Here is a 13,645-nt window from a genome sequence, read left to right on the forward strand (position 1 = left end):
TCCTTCCGCCTTCTAAAAGCTCTAGGGCGATGATGGGAAAATAGTCCCTTGGCATCAGAGTTCTTTTCACGAGGAGGCGGGACTAGGGCGGGGCTTAAGAGCGGAAGGAACAGGAAGTAGCGAGCCCTGTGAGGTGATTGGGCTCTTTCAGGGGGCGGGCTCAAGTGGGTGGAGGGATCCATCTTAAGCGCCGCCTCCATTTAAGGCGGGGAGAGCGGCGCGGTCAGCAGTTGCTGTGGTTTCCGTGTGGACCTGGGTTAGTGCTTCCTGGAGGTGAAGCTCACGGACGTAGCGTCCGGCGTCGAAGTCCAGCGGTGGGTGGCTGCTGATCGGGCGGTCAGGAGAGCAGCGTCCTTCTTCGGACCAGGGCCAGCCCCCTGCGTTGCCTTCGCCGCTTGGTGCTCATATCTAGGTCGGCCCGGCGCGGCGGCGGAGAAGGCCGCCGGCGAGATGTTCAAAAACACGTTCCAGAGCGGCTTCCTCTCCATCCTCTACAGCATCGGCAGCAAGCCCCTGCAGATCTGGGACAAAAAGGTCGGGGGCTGGGGGCCGCGCCCCTCCTCGCCTGGGGGCTGGGGACGGGGCGGTGGGTAGTCGTATCGAGTGGCGGCGGCCCGGGGAGGCCAGGCGGTCGCTGCGGTGCCCTGTCCCCAGCCTGGTGTGACCGAGGCGCGAGGTGGGGGCGTCGTGCAAGCAGCGGGGGTGCCTGTGGGGTGGGCGTGGCTGGGTGTAACTGTCCTGCGGCCGTGGGGTGGTTGGGACAGTGGTTCCTCGCCCCAGACTTGACTCGGCCAGTCAATTCTTCTGAGCCTCGGTTTCCCCATCTGTATGGTGGGGTTGATAGTGCCCATGTCATACCGTGAGATGCATCAACTTGGGGTTGCTTTGGGAACGCACAGATGAACGGAACTGTTGTTCACTAATTTCACCAACATTCACTGATCTCCTGTCTTGTGCCAGGCACTGTGCTGGGCACTAGACACAGAGCCTTTGTGCTGGGCATCCTGATAGAGGCGCAGCCAGAACGCGGTTATGTTTGGGGTTCATTCATTCGCTTCCTTCCTCCCACTGGTCCCACACAAGCCAGAATTCCGTGGCTTTTGGCACCTGCTCCAAACTCACTGTGACTTGGGGTCTGTACGGTGCCTTGAATGCCTAATTTCTCCATCAGGAAAATTGCATAATGGTGAGAAAGTCCTGTCTGGATTAATAAGCTCTGAGCCAAGGGTGAGCCTCATTGTCCTTAATCAGGCATCCACTGGATGATGCTTTCACCGACCACAGCAGGTGATGACCCTGTCCACTTTTTGGAGTTATTGAATAGCGGGCATGTGTGTCTAGCAGTCTGTGAGTAGGTCTGCATTTTATTATTTTCGTCTTTCATCTCTCATGAATTCCCAGACAGTCAGCTGTCCCCTTTTTGGAAGATAGTGAAGATAGGCACTCTACTGTGGAAGACAGGTGATAGAGGGTATAACCTTAGTACTGCCGTCTTCCGGGGAGAAGGGAGAGAGGTGGTATGTTGAATGGTGTTTTTACAGACGTGGATGTGGAATAATCTAAATAAGTAGTTTATTGGTAATGAAGCCAAGAATTTTTGGATTTCTTTTCAGAACAACTCCCTGTCTTCCCTTATCCACAGATGCAGGTTTTGGGCCACATAGAGGAGAGAACACGGACAGCCTTCTGTCTGTCACCACTAGGGAATTCTGCATTCTGAAAGCAGCTTTGAGCGTGGTGTGTTCATAATGTCATTTTTATAAGATGGTTGAAAGATCTGTAATAGTGGAACATCTGGAATGAGTTTCGGCCTTAAGCATATGTGAAAAGTGTGACCAACTTGCCACTTGAACAATGATTCTATCCACAAGCTAAAGCTAATGCCAAGTGTATTACATGGGAAAACAGTCTTTAATTTTTTCCCTACATTACTGAGGTTATCAGTTCATGGTTTTGTTCACATTGGAAGAAAACATTCTAAACTCTGAAATTGCGCCTCTACCAAGAGAACCCGGAGTGAGTGTCCCTGGGAACTTTATAAGGATGATGGCTTCCCAGTTGTGCTGGACTTGGTTATGGGCTGTCAGAAGGCCTGGAGAGAGTGGCCTTGTGTGCCAGTTGAACTTGGAATTGTAACAAAAATGTCAATATAAGCAGTTGAAATAGAGAACGAAACTTGATCTAGGAGGAGAGGTTTTCAAGCGGGTCAGAGAACTACTAACCCTGAAAGAATTCCACTGGGAGAGAGGCCTCAGCATTCCTGTTAGGTGAAACTTTTATCCATGTTGCCCATTTTAACCTTTCTGGGCTTGATCTTCTGTAGTGTATTTTATATTTCAAATGCAGCTTTTTGATTAGTCAACATGTTTACACACGGAATATAAAAGCAAAGTAACCATGGTGCACCGTGTCCCTTAACAACGCCACTAGAGGTCGGATGGTACCCTAATGACATAAACACGTGTGAGGACATTCTTAGATCAACTGGAAGGATTACATGGAGTAAATTAAACAAACATTTTGGCAAAGAAAACTTTTAGGAGAACCCTTCATTTTAAGCAAAATTCTCATAATAGTTAAAGTTAATTATATGTTTCTACTCTCCTTATTTAGACTAGATTGAAAAGTGTTTAGCCGTGAATTTTTTTCCCCTGGGTCAAGGGGAGGAAAGGGAGGAAAAGAGAAAGTCTGGGGCCAGATCCATAGGCTTTGTTGTCTGTGTGCCTTTTCTCAGCTGTATTATAAAGTCCTCAGAAAGTGTTGGGAATCCAATCCAGTCAGGGGAAAAACTGGGAATTGATATACTTATCAAAGATTTATTGAGCAAAAGCTAAGTGACAGGCATTGGGTAGATTTGGGGAGATACAGAGTTGTAGAAGACATTTTCCCTGCTCCCAGGGAATAAGGCAAAGTTGTAATAAGGGCAAAGTTTGATGATGGAGGGAGGAAGGACTGTCCACATATATGTAGAAATGAACATGATCTTTGCCAGTAGGTACGTATTACCAGTGCTGCCTATTTTTAGTTATTTTGATTTCACAGAACTTTATTATTCCCTTCCTGAGTTTATGGAGAGAGAATTTCTGTAATTTGTTTTCTGTGAAAAATAATCTTGGAAAAATTAGGTTTGGCTTCTCTTTAGGCCCTGTGTCTCCTTATGAATATGAGGAGTGAGTGCCATATTCACAGTACTAGTGAATTCGCAAACTCCATTTTTGTGAGTGTGGTTACATTTGTAACACCTGCATTTATCTGACACTCTGAAGTTGACAGCCCCTCCCCCTCATCGCACCGCTCACATCTCAAACAGTTTCATTGGGAGCTTCAGTGAGGTCTCCTGTGCTCCTGTGGCACTCTCTGTCTCACTGTGTGCCAGTTGCCTATTTCTTGTGTATCTCCCACTAGACTACAAGTTCTGTAAGGGGAAGAATAGTATCTTACCTTGAAACCCCAGTGCTGGAGCATGAGCGGACACCTTGGATTTGCGTCCTGGCTCTGTCATATGTCCTATGCTGTGTCACCTTGGGCAAGTGCTTTACTACTCAGTTTTCTCATCTGGTGATAATGCCACCTCTTTCTCCTAGTTCTGGAGATTACATGAGGATGTATATAAAGTGCTTAGCAACAGAGTTATTGCATAAAGTACTAAATAGGGTAGGGAACTGAGGAATTTGCTCAAGAGTGAAGAAGAATTTTATACCTGAGCCCAGTATTCAGAAGCCTAGGAATAGGAAGTACAGTAAAGCCAGCCTTCTGAAATGAGAATAATTGAGTCATTGTACTATGGCTTTTCCAGTCCGAAACCCTTAATATGGCTCCAGGGCTGCACAGCGCATGTCTGGTGCCTGCCTTATTAGTTCTCCAGGTTCGCCTCCCCCAGGGTCGCCCTCTCAGCAGTGACCTCCTGAACTGAAAGAAGGCCTGCTCTCGCTCCCCTGCAGGCTCGTGTTCTTATGGTCCCTCTGCTGGGACCCACTCCTCCACCTCTTCGTTAGTCTTCAGGTCACAGCGCAAAGACACTTCCCCGGGGTTAGTTAATTTACATCCACTTATAGAACCTCTGCTTTCTTTTCGTCATACTCATCACACTTGAAATTAGCTGCTTAAGATCTGTATTCCTCGCTAGACGGTAAGCTTCCTGATAGAGACCATTGTAATTTTTCAAACCAATAGCTTAGGAGAAATTAGGGATTTCTTAATATTCCCTTAACTTCTGGGACCAGTAAATATTACATTTATTAAAGGGCTCTTGCTTAATGTAAACATTACTTCTGGTTTGTAAAGAAAATACCAAGAGTTTCTATTCCTGCTTATGCCTGTGTAAAACATAATTTTCAGTCTTTACTGGTAATATCCTAAAAGTCTACTAGATGAGAAGGTTTATTCATACAAGCTTCTCAGTCTTTTCTCTTACTTTGTCTTTCTCTCAGCTGCTGCTGATCCTCCCCTATTCCCAAACTAAATATTAGAACCAGAATTTTTGTGGTTGTTGCTAGATACGATTAGATTCCCATTCCCATTCCCTGTTCCTAGTTTTATTTTATTTTGTTTATTTTTTTAAAGCTTTATTTTTTTATTTTATTTTATTTTATTTTATTTTGAGGAAGATTAGCCCTGAGCTAACATCCATGCCAATCTTCCTCTTTTTGCTGAGAAAGACCGGCCCTGAGCTAACATCTATTGCCAATCCTCCTTTTTTTCCCTTTTTCTCCCCAAAGCCCCAGTAGATAGTTATATGTCATAGTTGCACATCCTTCTAGTTGCTGTATGTGGGACATGGCCTCAGCATGGCTGGAGAAGCGGTGCGTCAGTGCGCGCCCGGGATCCGAACCTGGGCCGCCAGCAGTGGAGCGCGCGCACTTAACCACTAAGCCACAGGGCCGGCCCCCCTGTTTGCTAGTTTTAAAAATGATCAAAATGTCTCTCCAGGAAAAAAAAGTTCCCACACCCTAGCTTTTAATTAGCAAGCTTTGTTGGCACGTGTTAAACTGATGCAGTTTCCAGTGGTGGAGTTGAGAGCATTTAAGGAATAAAACTTTTTTTCAGACTTTCCCTGGGTCAGTCTGACTATGTTCTTCATTATTCTGAGTAACAGCTTTTACTATAATTGGGCGAAGGCATGGGTTTTAGTTACACTTGCCCTTTCAAGGCACTGTTTGGAAGAGACTGGTTAGCAGTGCACATAATTGTCCTTTTTACTAAGGAAGTGTCTGTATATGCCCAGAGTTGCCTGTCTGCTGTCCGGATAGTTCCTGTGAAGTGCAGTAACGTCTGGAGAGCAGCCTTGGAGCTGGCAAGGCCCAGGCCCTGAGTCGGAGCTATGCCCAGCTCTCCCCACAGAGGGCTCCCTCCGCCTGTTTTCTGACTTAGAGCCCAGCCCCTAGCGGGGCGGGGGGTGGGCAGAAACTTGCCTGCTGAAATGGACAGCTCTAATGGCTTAATGTAAATTGGAACATGTGTCATGAAGCCTAGGACGCCAGATGGCTGAGGGCTCAGCTGTCTGCTAGGATAAGTGGGTGGAGCCAGAAAAATGAAAGGTGGGGTAGAGAATGGATACAACTCATGTGTTACTTTTAAAGCGCCTGAAGAAATATAGAGCGTTGGCCAGCTTCCTCCTTATCCCAGTAGTATTTTTTCCCCTCAGCTTGACCCTCCTCCCTGGGGCTTACATTGAAAAAAAGAAAAATCAATGTTCGTTATTAGTTGCCCCAGCAACCGTGGAAAGCCGGGGAGAGGGATTGCAGGAAGGATCTGAAGATTCTCTTCTGGGCTGCAGCGGCTGAGGACCGTTTTGAGCTGTCATTGCCGGTAGCCAGACTCTGAAGTACCTCCAGCTCATAGCTTGGGGCCGGGGAGAAGGGGAGGAGTTCATGAAATAAAAAAACGTATGATTGGCTTTATTTATTTATTTTTTGGAGAACTAAAACTTTGATAGGCCACACTTGGATAGTGGGAATGTGTCATGAAATTAAAAAGAATTAACAAGTCAAAAACAATTGGCATTTTATAATTTAGAGAGGGAAGTAAAGTCAAACCTTTCACCATGAGCTGTAAACGCTGACCAGTTCATTTTATCTTCATTTCAAAGCCAGGCCTGCCCAGTGACCCCTGGCCTAGAAGGAGCGAAGGAAAGGAAGTTGATGCTTTCTGAGGCCATGTATCTTGTGGTATGTCTTTGTCAGAAGCTGGACTGAGGAGGGGCTTGCTTCCTGGAAGGCCTTTACAGTTTAAGGCAGTGACAGCCAGATTGCCAGGGTGGTCAGGCTGCCTTGCCCCAGATTGTCGACCCTCCTTTCCCTTTGATCCTAGTATTAGAGCCGAGAGAGAGGTTTTGGGAGGTTTCCCACCCTTTCAGGGCTCATATCTCTGGTTAATTGCACCCCTACCCCACTCTTTTCTTCCAATGAGTTTATTATTTGCAGCTTTTGAACTTGATGAAGGAGAGAAATCATAATCACTAACAATTCAGCTTAACTTGATTTCAGAGCTCTGGCAGCTGGTGATATGAGAATACCTGTGTTTTTCTTCTTTGAGGACTGAACTTTCTCTGTGGACAAAGCTCTGTTTAGCTTGTCTCACCACCAGCCAGGTTAAAACTCGAGAGACACTGGTGGGCATTCCTTTGAAAAAGCTGCCTTTTTTTCCTCTGAGTTCTCTTGTTTTGTGGGCTACATTAATTTTGTAAGAGTTAAGTTTGTGAGTGTGGTTGTTGATGTGTTGCTGAAAGAAATTTCTCTTTAGAGAGTTATTGAAAGTCCAACTAAAAGTTAGCTTGCCTCTAGGGCAGAGCATAAGAATACACCAAGTCTCTCTTTTGGCTTCCAGCCTGCTACCTTCTGGGTGCAGTGTAAGGCATTGTTTTCTCCTGTAAAGGCCTGAATAGTCACATTTGCTGTAGTGAAGTCATCCACTGTAAACTTTGAGATGAGCAGAAGGTGAGTTTCCTAACATTTCCTCCCTGTGAAATCTGGCTGGGCTTCCTGGAGCTGAGGGAGACTTCTCTTGGACTCTTGCCTGAGAGACTTTGGGGATGTAGGGGTTGAGGCCATGCTTTCAAACAGTGTTGGTTAAATTGCAGCATGTTGCCTTAGAGCAGTAGTAGTCCTAGGGCCCTAATTACTTAATCCTCTCCACTTAACTGTCTGTTTGATTGTTGCATTATGTACCTTTTTAAGAAAGAACGAAATTATATTCTAGAGAATAATTAGTGGTATGTTATAAAATTAGTGTTTACATCTTGTTGGAATACTGCCAGCTCTAATCAATGTGACTACATCACATTTTTTGGAGATAATTTCTTGATTAATTCCTCCTTTACCGACAAGTCTGCCTGATTTTCCACAGCGGCTGTGGGCTAGCAAATAGAGGAGGAATATTGCCACTTTGGTTGGGAGCGTTTATATGGGAAATGAGGTGGGCAGTATTGGCATGTGCTACACAGACCCAAGCCTTTGTGCTCTTAATCTCCCTTGGAAAGGGGCCCAGAATTCAAAGCAGGAGGGCACTGGATGTTGCCAGCTTTGTTTGAGAAGCACTTCAATGTGATGTTTGTGTCTTGAGAACCCAAGAAATGCTGCATTGGCAGAGCTCTGGGGCCCATCCACACAGCATTTTGTCTCTGACAATGGGCACCAAAGGATGATTTGTGGGAAAGCATTCTTCATGCTGGCAGCCTCACTGGCTTTGTGATATACCCCAGGATCTCTGGCTTCCTATAATAGTCCACGGTGGATTTGTTATCCAGGAATTTTTTTAAAAATCCTCCTTGAATCTATTCATATGTGCCAGCTCTTTGGGTGACAAATTCCAGAAGTCAGCAAATATTTGAATGCTTAGTTTATGCCTAACTAATACTAAGCATTGTAAAAGATACGGTATCTTTTGTATCTTAAGGTGCTTAATCCTTGATCCCTACTCTTGAGCTTATACTTTTTTGAGGAGACAAGACTCAGTTGCTTCTCCCAGAAAAAGATGGGCAGTGATATCAGCTGTCACCTGGGGAACACCAAGCACACCACGAGTAACAGAGCTCACAGAGACTGACATCTAAAAACAGAATGCCATATTATTAATCATCTACGTTGAAAAATACAGCTATCAGGCAGACTTGAGACTGCATTCTCTCCCCATGTGCAAATCTAATGGAAAGCCAAATGATTGAGTCATTGATTATGACAGCCCAACACAGCCATTTTCACTCTACCTAGAAAAAGACCACATGCTTGTCTTTCTGATGCATCCAGTTCTAAACCTGCTTGATCTTTTTCGTGTGTTAATACATTCAGCCCTAACAGTCCAGCCCTGTCTCAGAAGTGCCCTTGCATATCTCTGCTCTGTCCATATTAGGTGTTTAACAGTTTAATGCTTGAGGTAATTGTGCTTTCCTAACTATTTTGAGAGGAGGAAACTGTATTGAATATTGATTCCTCCGCATCATGTACTTCCTACATATGCAGCAAACAATACAAAACAATGTAGGATGAAGTGCTAAATTATGTGGTCTGGGCTACATGAGCCAGAAAAACAAGTCAGAGAGAAGAGAGGTCGGCGTGGGCTGAAAATGCTAAAGAAGGCTTCTGTGTGTGGCACAGATGGCACTTGAATTCATACTTGAAAACACAGAAACTTAGGGAAAAGAAGATAAAGAGGCATGAAGTAGGAGTAAACTTGGGGGAGTATGCCCTCATTGTTTGGTTGCCACCCTCCTTCTCAATGATGTTCAGCATTTGACCTTTCTGGCTGAAGAAGTGGATGAGGCAGCGTGGGGCAGTGCAAAGCCTGGTCCTTAATCCTAACACTCTTACTTAGGATCTGTCATTTGAACTCCCCAGGTGTCTGTGTCCACATTTGTAAAGTGGAAACAGTACTACCTACATTCTGGTGGTGGTGGTGTTGTTGTTGTTGTTGTTGTTGTAAGGATTAAGTGAGAGAGTGTATATGAATGTTCCTAGTACATATTGAGTTGATTTCGTTGGAAAGACATTAATCCTGATTTACAGATTGCCCAGTTATCTGTGATTCCTATGGTGATTGATGGTATCCTGTATCCTGCTGGTAATAGTGTGGCTTACTTACATATAAGCTTCCACATACATGTCGCAAACTTCTGTGTTATGTCCCTTGGGCTACTGTGGTGTTTTTCTTTACGTGGTCCCGTTCAGCCTTCAAAATCTTAACAAAGTTGTTGCCCAATATTTTGATACTAACCAGTTTAATTTTCTTCCTCATAGGTGCGGAATGGCCACATCAAAAGAATCACTGATAACGACATCCAGTCCCTGGTGCTAGAGATTGAAGGAACAAATGTCAGGTGGGTTGCCTCTCTCTTCTGCCAGACATTGTATGCGAGGGAGGCAGTACATCACAGAGGTTAATAGCACAGGCTGCAGAGTCAGACTGCCTGGTGTGAATCCAGCTCTGCTACTTGGAGCTTACCTTGGGCAAGTTACTTAATCCCCCAGGCCTTAGTTTCCTCATCTGTAAAATAGGGATGGTAACAGAACATCTTCCTTATAGGATTATTGTGAAGATTAAATAAGTGAACGTGTATGAAACACTTAAAACCTGCTTAGCAGGGTAAGTGCTATGTAGGTATTAGCTATTGCTATTAGTATTTAACCAAGGTGTGTGTGTTGCACGAATCATCCAGTGGGTGTCCAGTGTGGTTTTCAGTGCCACAGTGGTCTTAGTTTTCTATCATTTGATGGTTCTCTTGGACCAGAATGGAATCTTCTCTCACTGGAAGAACTACCTCAGATCCACTGGTCTGGCTTTGGTCTTCAGCTATGTTATTGTTGGTGTCTAGTCCTGTGTTAAGCTTTTGTTTCAGAGTCCAGCCTTGTTAAAGCATCAGCTGACTTAAGGGTTGAGCCGGTCATTGGATGACATATCTGGATCTTTCAGATCTGCCTGGACCAAGTGTTATTGCTGTGTGTACCACACAGGCAAAGATAAGCAGTGTGTTTATTGGTATTTCCTCTCTCTACAGCACCACATACATCACATGTCCTGCAGACCCAAAGAAGACGTTGGGAATTAAACTTCCCTTCCTTGTCATGATTATCAAAAACCTGAAGAAATATTTTACCTTTGAGGTACAGGTAAGTGTGTGCTCATGAGTGCGCACACTCTTGGCTATACCAAAGAGGTATCCTGTCAACTTACAGGGAAAAAGTGGTCCTGGGAAGATATCTTTATCCTTTTGTATGTACTCTTTTCTGCCTCTGCTATATACTTGATGCAGCCCTTATATTTATAACATAAATTTGGTATTAGTAATCAAAATTTAATGCCAAGTTTTTTTTTTTTTTTTTTTTTTGTGAGGAAGATCAGCCCTGAGCTAACATCTGCCAATCCTCCTCTTTTTGCTGAGGAAGACTGGCCGTGGGCTAACATCCGTGCCCATCTTCCTCCACTTTATATGGGACACCACCACAGCATGGCTCGCCAAATGGTGCGTCTTTGCGTGCTCAGGATCCGAACCAGTGAACCCCGGGCTGCCGCAGTGGCGTGTGTGCACTTAACCACTTGCGCCACCGGGCCAGCCCCTTAATGCCAAGTTTTTAAAGAAGCAGTAATCATCTAGAAAATCTAATCATTAGCTACAAGGTTTCAAAACTTGAGGGTTAGACGAGTGTCCCTATGGGGAGTTATTATGGGGAGTTATTACTGGTCTCTATTCTAGTATTTTTGATTTTTCAAAGGGATGAATGTTTATGAAATCGTTCTATGGTCTGAGGGCCTGACGGATTTGTCATATGTCATAGGCAGCTGGTGTTGCCTTGGCAACAGACAAGATAAACTTGCTACTTCCGGGCCATCTGCCTCCAGTGTGACCTGTATCTGGTCTGTTTCTTCTCCCTGGGGTCTCAGCCTTGGGAAACCAGGCTGTGGGAGTTCAGGTCCTTGTCTCACCAAGGGTGTTTGTTTCTTCCAGGATGAGGTTAATGTGACTCTTCTCTGTATCTCATAGGTATCGGCCGGCCCGTGGCTTAGCAGTTAAGTGCACGTGCTCTGCTACTGGCGGCCCGGGTTCAGATCCCAGGTGCGCACTGACGCACCGCTTCTCCGGCCATGCTGAGGCCGTGTCCCACATACAGCAACTAGAAGGATGTGCAACTATGACATTCAACTATCTACTGGGGCTTTGGGGCAAAAAAAAAAAGGAGGAGGATTGGCAATAGATGTTAGCTCAGAGCTGGTCTTCCTCAGCGAAAAGAGGAGGATTAGCACGGATGTTAGCTCAGGACTGATCTTCCTCACAAAATAAATAAATAAATAAATAAAACTGTTTTATATCTCATAGGTACTAGATGACAAGAATGTGCGTCGGCGGTTTCGGGCAAGTAACTACCAGAGCACCACGCGGGTCAAACCCTTCATCTGTACTATGCCCATGCGGCTGGATGACGGCTGGAACCAGATTCAGTTCAACCTGTCAGACTTCACCCGGCGGGCGTATGGCACAAATTACATTGAGACCCTGAGAGTGCAGGTACCGGCTTCTTTTCCAGGTGGAGCCCCAGTGGGAGAAGGGGAGTGTGCTCTATCTGTTACTGGCTTGTGGCCCATGTGACAGAACAGTGTGGGTTTTTGGCTAAAGTTCCCAAGTTACTGTCTTTGACCTCAAAGAGGTGCAGAACGTATTCAGGAGTCTGCTCAGATATAGTGGGAGAAGAGAGCAAGCAAAATCTGCCTCTTGCCAGAATCCACCCCTAAGCCAAGCTGAGGAGACGCCAAAGAGATGAAGCTTTGACAGCGTCATGAGAGGGGCGCTAGGAGAATCAGGAAAAGAGGAAGGAGAGTCGTATTTTACCTCTTAAAATAAGTCTTGCATCCACAGATCCACGCAAACTGTCGCATCCGCCGGGTTTACTTCTCAGACAGACTGTACTCAGAAGATGAACTGCCAGCAGAGTTCAAACTATATCTCCCAGTTCAGAACAAGGCAAAGGTAGGCCAGCCTTCCTCAGAGGCAGGCAGGACAGTGAGTTGGGGAAGCCGTGTCCCTGGAAAGTGCTGTATTCTACGAGTTCAGCTGGAGAGCCTCTCTGTGTTGATATGGAGTATGGAGTACCTTTACATCGTAAGATCTTAGCTCTTCTTTGCCATCAGCACTGAGCCAGGAACAATCCTGTGAAATGTTCTGTTACTGCTGTCCCCACCTCCACAAAGTGACCCTGCCCCTCCTGGGGGGCATCCTGCTGCTTCCTGCTCACAGGCCTTCCTTGAAGAATATCTTCTATCTGACCCTCTGTACCAGCCCAAAATTACCATCAGCCGATTGGTCCCCTCTGACACGGTGGTGGGTGCTTACATGCCTGCCTGCTGCTGATGTGAGCATTTCCTCACAGCCCAGGGTCCCCTCGAGTGTCACCAGAGGTGGGGGTGTCAGTGGCACTGACTGTTTTCTAATAACTTAAACTGATACCTCTTTTCTGTTTTTTTTTTCCTCCAGCAATAACTGGAATGCAAACCAAGGGATAGACCCTGGACATGACTCTTAGTTTAAAAAGGAAACTATCTGGAGGACAATGCAAAAAACAAATATTTATATGAGTTCACTGTGCTAGGGTTCTTTTATCCACTACTTGGTGTCTCTTGTCATGGACACCAGTGACCATGCTGTAATGCATAAGTGCATCGTAAATACAGTGAGGGATAAGCCGTTCTTTGATACGTGAATGCTAGAGATTATCCTGCTGCCTGCCCCAGTGTGTGGGGAGATACATTTACCATGAACTTTAGAATTAAAGATGTCCCATAATGCAATTTCAGACCAATATTTCTTCCTGCAGTTTGTTCTTTGTTTTATATATTATCTAAATATATGTATATGCTGTGTAAGACTCATAATCTGGAAATTAATAAAATATTATATTCTTGGTTTGTACATTTGTTCTTAGTTTCTGTCTTTTTAATGGTGACTTTTCTCTTTCGTTTGTGATGTGAAAATAGAATTCTTTCCAAAGAACACCCCATACATTCATGCTGTGAAGTAGCTTGCAGTGAGCACTTGAAGAACAAGACAACTATATATACCGATTTGGAACAACTTCCAAGATAAACTCAATGGGAAAAGCCATGAACAGTGTCTGCCCAGCGTCCAGCCAGCCACTAGGAATCATCTCACCAGGGGTGGGGCTCCAGGTCGCGCTTGAGACAACGTGGCATACAGTCCAGGTCGCCCGGAAACGCCTCCGGAAGGTGTCGTGTTGGAGCCCCACGTGCTCTTCCGTACGGCTGGCACCTCTCGTGTCCCTCAGCGCTGGAGTGGATCACCATTTTCCTATTTGAGCTGCAGATGAAGTGCTTGTTTTGAGTTTAGGGACTTATAGGAAAAATGTTTCTTTAAACACTAGAATAACACGGGAGAACTGAAACCTTACATCACATTTCCCACTCATGCTTACTCTGGGGCACACGCTTGCTTAGTGGAATGACCCTGGCACAAATAGTTAATTTACAAAAGTTAAAAACTTACATGATGCAGCTCTACCGTACATAACATTTCTAGGGGGAAAGCAATTTGGGGGCAGAGAAGAGCGCGTGTAGATATACCTAGATGATCTTGGAGGGTGCATAAGAAGTGTGCAGTGATTACATCTGGAGAGAGTGGTGGTTGTGCCATTTGTATACTTTTTTT

The 13,645-nt window shown here is 45.3% G+C and overlaps 1 protein-coding gene across 1 annotated transcript; it reads left to right on the plus strand.

The window, feature by feature from the left end:
- Positions 1 to 209: 209 nt before the first annotated feature.
- On the plus strand, positions 210 to 12,892 carry CFAP20 (cilia and flagella associated protein 20). Its single transcript, XM_004431660.3, has 6 exons — positions 210 to 534; positions 9,231 to 9,310; positions 9,989 to 10,100; positions 11,306 to 11,494; positions 11,843 to 11,953; positions 12,458 to 12,892. Exons 1-6 carry the CDS (start codon positions 451 to 453, stop codon positions 12,461 to 12,463), a joined length of 582 nt encoding a protein of 193 aa, XP_004431717.1. The 5' UTR covers positions 210 to 450; the 3' UTR covers positions 12,464 to 12,892.
- Positions 12,893 to 13,645: the final 753 nt, after the last annotated feature.

Source organism: Ceratotherium simum, chromosome 30 (genome assembly GCF_057802395.1).
Source record: "Ceratotherium simum simum isolate JZ-2026a chromosome 30, ASM5780239v1, whole genome shotgun sequence".
NCBI classification, from domain to species: Eukaryota; Metazoa; Chordata; class Mammalia; order Perissodactyla; family Rhinocerotidae; genus Ceratotherium; species Ceratotherium simum.